The following is a 10340-nucleotide window of genomic DNA, read 5'->3' on the forward strand; positions in this document are numbered from 1 at the left end:
CTTCCTTGGACTCATGCACCTGCAAACACGGTGCTGAGAACGGCCTTCCCATCACTCTGCAGCCTCACCTTCCTCTGTAACTGACTCGAGTATTTCCCGTGATCTGTTCTGCTCCGGCCCAGCTGGGCCCAGGTGCAGGAACAGAGCCCGGATCCCAGTGTCCTCACTCCACCTTCCTGACCGTCATCAAGAAGGTAAAGATAGATTATCTTCCCCCGGGAGAAGCTGCGACAAACCGGAGCTCTTAGCCCTTATTCCAGAACGTGTCAGGTCTGGTGTCTGCGTTGGAGTCACGGGCCCTCAGTGGAGGCACTCAGTGTGCGACTCCCCTGCAGGGGCCACAGTCTGAGGCCCGCCACATCCATGCCTGCCGATGAACCGCAAGGAGACGGTGCCCTCAAAGGCCGAAGCTCCCCCCCCCCCCCGCCCCCGCACCTCCGGAGCAGCCAGGACAGACACATGCCAAGTTCAGCACCAAACCTTAAAGTGCCCAAAGCAGCACGGCTCTGTGAAAAGGCAGACGTGTGCTTGGACGAACTCCAAGTAGAGATGCCACAAGTGAAATAAGGAACAGATCCACGGGGGGCAAAGGCCTGGTGTGCCTGGCACCTGCCTCGTCCTCACTGTGCACAGCTCCCAGGAAGCCATGTGCACTGAGAACACGGAGCAGGCTCCACAACACATGCAGGCAACACGTCTGTAGTCATGGGGTCAGTTACTGTGAGAGTGAAAGGAAACTACCCGTCCAGGGGGCCTTTGGAGGCAGGAAAACAGCCTGCAAACCTGAGTGAGGAGCAGAAACGGAGGCATCAGACGTGCCAGTGGTCCCGACGCGGGGGCTTCACTTTGGAAGTTCGAACGTGTCATTGGCCCTGATAACTTTGGCTCGAAAGGACAAATCAAAGGACCTCTGGTCGCAGAAGCTTTGGGCTTTGTACTTTGCAAAGTGTGCTGACTTTCTCTGATGTTCGCGGTCCAGTGTGCTTCTTCCTGCCCTGGAGATGTCTGGGGGCCCCTCCCGGGCTGGGGCACCAGGCGTCGGGCAGCCCCCAGGCTTGGGTGTGGGCACTGCAGAGCCTTGCACTGGCTCAGGATGGACGGACGTTTGGCTCTTGGCCACCTGCAGACAGTGTTCTCCCGCCTTCTGTGGCACTCCAGGTGGCCCCTGGCCACCCGTGGGGGCTGGTCTCTGGGACTGCCCACTGGCACCTGGTGTAGGCGTAGGTGCCACACCCAAGGAATTGCCTGTGGGCTGCACCAAGTGGTGGGGTGCCATCCTGCCGGCCTGGGCCTGTGCCGGGCGCCCCTGTCGTTCTTCAGTGTGGACACCATGCTGCCCTGAGGGGTCCTCTACAGACTGCACCCACTGCCCCGGGGGGCGCTCTGGTCCCTTCTCAGTGTGTCGGCAAGGAGTCTCCCCACCAGCGGTCGCCCTGTCACTCCCCACCACGTCATCCTGGGGCTGTGTCTGCGCCTCTTCAGAGCCACACGAGGGGGTCTCCTGGCTTGAAGGAGGGACTCCCTTCTGACCAGGACTCTTTGGCCCCACAGGCCCTGAGACCCTCTCCTCTCCACCCCCCAGGCCTGCCTGTGACGCTGGCCTCTCTCCAAGCTTGATTTTCCATGGGAACAAAGGAGCGACTCCCTTCTGACCAGGACTCTTCGGCCCCACAGGCCCTGAGACTTGCTCCTCTCCACCCCCCAGGACTGCCTGTGACGCTGGCCTCTCTCTGACCTCCATGTCCAGCAGGACACCAGCTTGTGTGTGGGATGCAGGCAGCAGGTGTGCCTGGAGGCCGGGACACGTCTGGGGGGCCCCTTCTGCTCCTGTCGATGGCACTGAGGGCAACTGATGGGAAACCCCAGCAGCGAGAGGAAGCTGCTTTTCCGACACGACATGCTTCTCCTCCCTGGCCCGCTGCTCCTCAGGAGACGCTGGGGGCCTGTCCAAACCGTGGCGCGGAGGCCCCTGTACGCCGCCTCCCTGTGGTGTGGGGTGATGTGAGGGTGCAACCGGGGACTTCGTGCTATTCCCCCGAGGACCTGCTTGGGCAGCCGCAGTATTTCTGCTTCCTGCTGCGGCATTTGTTTTGTTGGCTGCCGGTTCATTTGAAACCCCCAAGCCGGGGTCGGCAGGCATGAGTGGGGGGCCCGCGGCCTCCTGTGGGAGCGCAGTCAGTGATTCCGAGGTCGCCGGCAGGCGCTGCCCCGAGTCTCCGCAGCCGTGGCCCTCTGCCGCTCTGCCGCTGGGGGGCTTCGAGGGCCCTCCTGGTGCCAAGAAGAGGTGGCTGTTGGGTGCATGGCCCAGACCCTCTGCGACAAGACTGTGACCTGTTGGTGAGGAGCCAGATTCTCTCTTGTGCAAAGGGCTCCCCTGTTCAGGAGAACTGATTTCGGGGTCCACGGTGTTCCCCGGTGCTGGTGCTGTGTGGCTCTTGGTGACCCCTGTGGCTGCCCCTCGTCCGGGGGCTTTGATACTTGGTTGGGGGCCTTCATTTAAGGAGGCCGGTCTGGTCTCACCAACGTCCTGGCTGGCACCCCCTTCAGCCATCAGCAGGGGCTGAGCGGACTCAGTTAATGGTGGCCCCCTGCGTTCTGCTCTACCACGCAGGATGTTCTGACCCACTGTGGTCACATGCTCAGACCTTGCCCAGTCCTCGGCCGGTGCCGCCAGCAGTGTGGGGGCGCCCGTCGAGTCTCCCTCGTTGGGAGATGGCGCTTGCTGACCACACAGTGCAGAGCTGCTGTTTCCCGTGGGGCGATTTTCTGAGGCTGTGGAGTAACTTGCTGGGGCGCCCTCGTCACGGACCGGCATTCCCGCTGATTCTGGCAACGGGTGCTGCTCAGACCTGAGCTCAGACACATCCTGTCCTGAAATACGCTCCTGATCCTGGAGTTTGTTGGAATTCCCACAGCTGCGTTGGTCTTCCTTTCTGCCCTCGGGACTTGTCGGAAGTTTCAGCATCGGAGCTGCCTCTGGGGTGTCACCATCAATGCTGGCAGCACCCCTTAGGGGCGTGAGAGCCAGGTCTGCCCGGGAGTCCTGCTGAGAAGGGGTGCTGAGTCCCCTGGGCGTCCCTGCAGGCTGGCCCGCTCCCATCGGGGCCACCTTGGTGCTTTCACTCCCCGTCGTAGTGGGAAATGGCGCGGGTGCATGTTCACCCTCGCTCTCTCCTCCCCACACCGGAGACGGTGGGTCTGCATGACCCGCTGCCCCCTGCAGCGCGGCGGGAGGGAGTGGCATCTCATGGACCACCGGGAGTCTGACGGTTATCTGCGGAGGCTCGCAGGCCAGCTGGGTGCGCCGGGCAGCCTGGGCGGCTGGCACGCTGAGCGGTGGGATCTGTTCCGGGACTGGCTGTTCCGGAAAATTCTCCTGGACGGCAAAGAGAGGGTCTTGCTCTGAGTCTGAAATCACTCTTTCCGTTTCATCCTCCGAACTGCAAACCATGAGGTCCACCTGCGGGGCCTCCTCTGCTCCCTCACCTGGGGGCCCGGGGCGGGGGCCTGCCCTTGGTCCCTCTGCCCCCTGGGAATCATCTGAGGTGATGCCTGCTGGGGGGCCCTCCGTCCTGTCACCTCCCAACACCCTGGCTGGTGTGAGCGAGGAGAACCTGGGTTCCAGGCCAGGAGGGGCTTCCCCGCTCTGGGAGGCAGGCCCGGGGGCCGGCTCGGGGAGGCACGCAGGCCCTGCACTCAGGGAGGCTGCTGTCAGGGTGGGAGCCACGGCCTGCTCTACCAAGGTCTGGGGGGACCCCCCATCTAACAGCCCCTTTCCTGGTGTTTGGCTCCCATCAGGCACCATCTCCCCCGCGTTGGGGGGCCTGCTGGTTTCTTTTGGGGGCATGCGCCTCAGGTCCGAGTGTCTGATCTTGGCGCAGTGGGACAGCCAGCTCCGGGGGCCGCCGACGATGGTGGCGATGCTGAAGGCTGGCATGGGCTCCGCCGAGCAGGCCAGAAAGCGGGCAGGGGGCATCCTGATGCAGGAGCTGGCCCAGGTGGCCGTGCAGAGCACGTGGGCCTCGGGCCGGTGCATCTTCTTCCGCTGCAGGTTCTTCTTCTTTCGCTCCTCCGTGTGGAGCGGCAGCACGCCGGCCTCTGAGCACAGACACCCGCTCTGCTCGAACTTCTCCCGCAGCTTGGCGAGGACCGAGCCCTTCTTGCCCACGATCTTTGGCAGGAGGCCCCTGGCGGCTTTGGACGGCTGCGCAGGAGGCTTCTCACGCAGCCTCTTCTCCTCGGCCTCCTTCTCCTCTGCGGCCAGGAACTTCTTCAGAATGTTTTTCACGGTGTTTCTCCCAGCGGGCAGGCCCCCCCGGGGCTTGGGCTTATCACCACCGAGGGGCTCCTGGCCCCTTGGGGAACCGCCGGCCCCCTCCCTGGTCTTCTCCAGGAGCTTGTTGATGGTGGCGGTCACCACGCTTCTGCCTGGGCCTTGCTTGTCCTTGAAGATCAGCCTTCCCACCTCCTGGGTCTTCTTGAGCCAGGTCTCCCGGCCAGTGCCCATGAACTTGGCCTGCAGGAGCTGGAAACGCGTGGGCCGCCGGTTGGCGTCTTGGGGCTCGGGCTTCCGGCTCCCCTGCCTGTCTCTGCTCTCTGTCCTCTTGGTGGGAGGCAGCCCCTGGGGCCCGTCCTCACGGTGGGTGATGTAGAGCAGCAGGCTTCTGAGGATGGCACGGACAGCGGGGTCGCAGGTCGCCTTGCTGACCTTCTTCTTCAGGGCTTGCACATCAACAGGTGTCTTACTACTGCAAATCTTGACACTCTTGGAGCTGTAGGGAAAAACACACACAATCATCTCAGATATTATCATTTTTTCCAAGGTGACCCCATAGAACATTTCTTTTTTATTAACATTTTAAAAAAAATATATATTTTTATTGATTTCAGAGAGGAAGGGAGATGGAGAGAGAGATAGAAACATCAATGATGAGAGAGAATTATTGATTGGCTGCCTCCTGCATGTCCCCACACTGGGGATTGAGCCCTCACTGGGAATCAAACCGTTGACACTCAACCACCGAGCCACACCAGCTGGACCACAATCCTATTTTAAATACCCAAGGATTCCAGGAGGAAGAACAGAAGAGTGGGAGGCAAGAGACTTGTATTCTGGTGCATCCCCACCCATCACCTGCCTGGGTTGCTGTTCCCTTTTCTGTGAAAGAGCAATCATTTCTGACCTAATACCCTCCTAAGGGCTTTGGCTGGTTGACATTAAATAGTGTTGTGAAAGCCGTTTTGAAAATGACTTTGCATGTGAAAGGTATTTAATGTTTTTATAATGTACAATATCATACCTGGAATAAATGGGGTGAAAGCAAGCATAAAGAACTTATATTCTATGTGTGGGTCTGTGCATATCTCTCACTTTAAGTATGAGAGATGAGGTTAACATCACAGCGATGTCCTGACTCAATCACAAACCGAGCCTCTGAGAGCAATCAGCGAGACCCCAGCCCTGGGTATGAGGGGACTCAGCTTCGGGGTGGGGGTCACTGGGGCAGAACACCTGGGCCGTGGGTGGTAAACCCCAAAGCAGGCGGGAGAGGGCTCTGCTACGGAGTGGCAAGAGGGCTGGGGCACCGCTGGGACCTGCCTTCCGGAACCCCTTTGAAAATGCTCCCAGAGAAACCCTCAGGCAGAGGGAGGCCCGAGCCATCAGCACGCCGTTCTATGCCTGTGAGACCCTTCTCAGCAAGGCTGCCGGATTCCTTCATCTCAGCCAAGCCACTGCAGGCGGGGACCTCAGCTCTCTTGGGGGAGGGGTCTCTGATCTATGACAAGGTTTCTCAGCATCTGGGCTGAGCGGCTCTCTCTTGAGCGGCTGGCACCCAGGGGTGCACCTGCCAGCTGCCCTGTCAGAGCCAGAGTGTCCTTCCTGGTGGGGAGAACCACCTCCAGCCTCTTCAGACGGTATTTTGTCAAGTTGCACCCAGAATTGTAGCCTCGCCATGACCCGGCCCCGTAGGGTTAGGTCCCTCACCAAGGGCTCCAAGGACATGACCAGGAAGTAGAGCAAAGATTCTGTGGTGCATGGAAAGTCTTCACGGCTATTTAGAATATAAACATAATTGGAAATGCCCGACCTGTCTAACCCCAGGCTGCTTAAATAACACGCGTATTTACAGGAAAATAATCTGGTGCAGGAAAGTGCTTGTGATGTAAAGTTGGAAGTGCAAGCTGCAAAGCTGTATGTGGACTTTGGCCCAACTGTGTTTTTAAAAAAAATGGCGCGGACACACAGAGACTGAAGACAGATGGGAAGGAAATACACTAACGTATTTTTCTTTTTGTACTTCCATGCATTTTTCCAAAAAAAGAGAGTTCTATCTTTAGAAGTCACATGCAAATGTCCTATTAAAAAGCTGTCCTGATCACTTACGTGCCAGTGTGATGGGGGAGCACCGGCAGCCCTCCCCTTCGGCAGCCCACCTCACGGACAGGGATGAATCTGACCCGCCCACTGGGTGAGCCCACAGGATCACCCAATGCTGGGGGATGGATCTCAATACACAGAATTTCAAGGCAAACATAACCTTGGAGTTCTGCCTCCTTAGCTTCCCCGGTAACCTCAAATTCACCTCCATGCAGTGAATTCACACAGAAAGTGTCGGGTGTCTCGGGCCCTCAAAGACATCAGAGCACTGAGAGGACTCCTTAAAACCCAGAGCGCTGGGCGGCCCCACCACAGTTCTGACTCAGTCTGTCTCTGAGGGGCCAAGAACTTGCATTTCAAACAAGTTCCCTGCATGGCCGATGCTGCCGGCCAGGGACCCCAGTTTGAGCACCACCGGGATAGACTGAGATCTTTCTCAACCTCAGACAACTGGGGACTTGGAGAACTAAAGCAGTGGATTAGGCTCCCAAAACAGAACAATATCTGAACCCACTCCTAAGCCACGACATGGTGCGAGTCAGCACGGCCTGGGAGTAACTGCTGCGTAGACATCCCAGGGGACACGGCCGCCCACCAGCACCAACAAGGCCGAGAGGCCTGATGCTCACTGAGAACCGGCAGGAGGGGCCAGCCCACCCGGGATGGTGCCTGGCTGTGTCCTCGAAACTGGAAAGCTCCCCCCACTTGCTTGGCCACTGAAGGTCCTGGATCAGCGTCAGGGATTAGGGAAGACTGAGGAGCAGCCGAGTTCCGTGCTGTTTCAGCCTTTGGTGCCTCCTGCCCTACTTGAGAAGGTTGGCATCACACCTCACCTGTCTGTGGCCCCGGCATCATTGCCACAGTGCTCACCTTCCCTGAACCCCAGGTGGTCGGCAGGGATGGCCTCTCTCCCATAGGGTTAGGTCCCTCACCAAGGGCTGCACCAGGTTACCTGAGACCTCCTTTGACCTGAGAGCAGCAGCCAACACCAGGGACTCAGTGCTCCAGGCCAAAGCGTTTCAGGGGCTTCCTCCACAGCCCTCAATGCATCTGTCAATCTTACAAAGGCAGCCTGAAAGAGACCTGGCCCAGGAGCCATAGGGATGGATTAGGGGTGGAGGGGGGAGCTGGTCCCTGTGGCTGATGCTGGGGCATCAGGGGAAAGCCCTGCTCAATGCAGTGCTCCATCCAAGATCTGAGAGTTGTCACATCTCACGTCTTTGAAATAAGAGGAACGTAGTGACCGATGGCATCATGGCCTGGTCGATAGCTTGATCGGCTGGTGGCATTTTTTATTTCCCAGAGGCACACGGACCGTGGGCATCTCTGGGTTGGCTCAGTGGAACTCATCACGATGCTCTGCCACTAACTCCCTGGGCGCTTTTCCAGTGCCTGCTGGCGAGCGCCCTGCTCCTCACACTGGCTGCCTCACTGTATCTCCTTATCTCTTAGGGATGGTTGTCACCCCTTCCTCGTCTGGGAAATCAACGCTGGAGACAGTCAGTGGCTTGTGGGAGTTCACAGGGCTGACCAAGTGCAGAACCGGGATGAGGTCGGTGTCCAGCTTCGTGGAACATCATGGGGATCGCCCCTGGGAACTGCCCAGGTCTCAGCGCCTGGTGGACATCTGGGGCCTCACAGGCACACCACACGTGGCTGAACCGACCTCCCTGCACCCCAATCCCTCTTCCCGTTTTTTCTGCCTTGGCAAATGGCTCCTGCTGCCCCCAGAAACACCAGTCATCCTTGGCTCCCACACCCACACCCACGCGTGGCTGAGCTCTGCAGTCCATTGGCCTAGGATGGAGGAATTGTCTCAGCCACCCTCGCCGACCACACAAAAACCAACTCTGAAAACAAAAAACAAAAACAAAAAAAAAACACCTCCTCTGCTTGCTTCGGCTCTGCTCCCTCCCGCCTGCTGTTGTCTCTGAATCACGCCAGTGAAGGTGGCATCCGGACAGTGGCTTCCACTGACTTTAGAATTGAACGTGACCTGCCAGCGAGGCCCCAGGACCCAAGCTTCACTTTGTGCCAGTTCCTCCTGTTTACTGGGCCTGAGCTGCTCCGCCTGCCGGCTCCCAAGTGTTCCTCTTTCTTTCTGCCACTCTACCCACCTTCCTCATCTTCCTTGCTCAGGTCTTGGCGTAAGTGCCCCCGTTCAAGGAGGTCCTCCCTGACCCCTTTTTGTTTGTTTTGTTTTGAAAATCCTCACCCAAGGATATTTTTTCCATTGACTTTTAGAGAGAGCGGAAGGGAGGGGGAGACACACACAGAGAGAAACATCAATTGGTTACTTTCCGCACACGCCCTGACCAGAGATCAAGCCTGCAACCGAGGTACGTGCCTTTGACAGGAATTGAACCCATGACCCTTCCATCCTCAGGCCTATACTCTAACCACTGAGCAAAACCAGCTAGGGTGAAAACATGTGTGTGTTTTTAAATTGACTTCAGAGAGAGGAAGGGAGAGGGAGAGACAGATAGAAGTGTCAATGATGAGAGAGAATCATTGATCAGCTGCCTCCCACACGTCCCCTACCGGGCATCGCAACCCGGCATATGCCCTGACTGGGAATCGAACTGGCTTCGTGGGTCGATGCTCCACTGAGCCATGCAGGCCAGGCTCGAGAGCGTCTCTTTGGCAGCACCCTCACAGTCATACTGAATTCTTGGCATAATTACTTAACATCTATCTCCACTATATTACGTGAGACTCTTCCCACAGAGTGAAACATGTAGCTCAGTGCCTGGCACATGGGGGTCCTCCGTAGGCTTTTATGGACTGAATAACACACCTGTGACTAAGCAATGTGCTGCGGGCCTCCTGCATCATCATCATTCCCTTCTCTCAACGAGCCTCCCACGCTGAGTGCGACGTGCGGAGAGCCCGGCTAAATGGGGAAGGGTTACAGCAGCAGGGACAGCGATTCAGCGCCAGCGTCAGCTGTCCACACTCCACGTGGGAGCCTCTGGGTCTAGGACTCAGTTGCCAGGAGGGGCCTGGAGGCAGCCTGGCCTGGTCCCAGGTAGGACCAAGCTCCGGGCCTCCCGAGTCACGTTGCCGGGCGGCCTCCCAGCTTGGAGTCATTTGCTCACTTGGTCATTTCAATCATCTTTATGACTTCGCAGGTTGAGTCATTCAGATAACTGAAATAGTTACACCGACAACATCCTTTGGGACATTCGGGTGTCTGAATAAGGCCCCGAGGGTCAGCCGTGTCTGAGCTCATCCGCCGCTCCGTGTACCTTGCCAACAGGTTCTGAGTCCCATGGTCTAAATAGAAGAAGAATGCAGCTGACAGCACACTCCTGTCAGCCTCCTGTCTTAGGAGGCGAATCAGAGAGCACAGGAAGCTCGAGGCTGATTTTATCCATTACCCTCTCGTCAGTCTGCGGCACATCTCAGTGACCAGACACCAGCTTCCCCGTGCTCCACGCATGGTTTCGATGCTGAGCATCCGTCTCCTCTGGGAAGGACAGCGGTGCTCCTGCATGATGACAATGACACGTACCCGGTTGGGCTTGCCGTATGTCCTTCTTATGGTGCGTTATCGGGACAAGTCTTATGCCCCGCCAGTTCACTGTTCCAGCCAGCTCAGGGCTTCCACATCACAGGTACATTTGTGAGCCAGTTATGAGGTTGATTGTGTTATCAAGACATTGATCAGCATCCCACTAAGCGAACAGTCCCCCAAAACTCCATGTCTCAGAGATGCTCCAAGCAGCCTAGGAGAGCCCCAGGTATATATCACAACTGGCTTTATCTGCCAGCCCACGGGTAGAGTTTCAAAACATTCTGAAATGCTTTCATAATCAGCTAAGAAATGTCTTCTCTCCCAGAGAAGGTCAGGATGCTTTTCTAAGATTTATAGGCCAAGGAATAGGAAATTCACCAGGACCATAAAGTTCTTTTTTAGGTGAGCCCTGCCTTGCCAAGGTGGCCTTGCCCATGAGCCGGT

The 10340-nt window shown here is 57.6% G+C and overlaps 1 protein-coding gene across 1 annotated transcript; it reads right to left on the minus strand.

Moving 5' to 3' along the window:
- Positions 1–441: 441 nt before the first annotated feature.
- On the minus strand, positions 442–4798 carry LOC106699408 (collagen alpha-1(I) chain). Its single transcript, XM_014467414.2, has one exon. It carries the CDS (start codon positions 4796–4798, stop codon positions 842–844), a length of 3957 nt encoding a protein of 1318 aa, XP_014322900.1. The 3' UTR covers positions 442–841.
- Positions 4799–10340: the final 5542 nt, after the last annotated feature.

The sequence above is a fragment of the Myotis lucifugus genome, unplaced genomic scaffold (assembly GCF_000147115.1).
Source record: "Myotis lucifugus unplaced genomic scaffold, Myoluc2.0 scaffold_395, whole genome shotgun sequence".
Taxonomy (NCBI): domain Eukaryota; kingdom Metazoa; phylum Chordata; class Mammalia; order Chiroptera; family Vespertilionidae; genus Myotis; species Myotis lucifugus.

What these genes read in the sequence shown, in the direction of transcription:
- LOC106699408 (XM_014467414.2), bottom strand. Translation starts at nt 4,798, where the DNA reads ATGATTGTGTGTGTTTTTCCCTACAGCTCCAAGAGTGTCAAGATTTGC.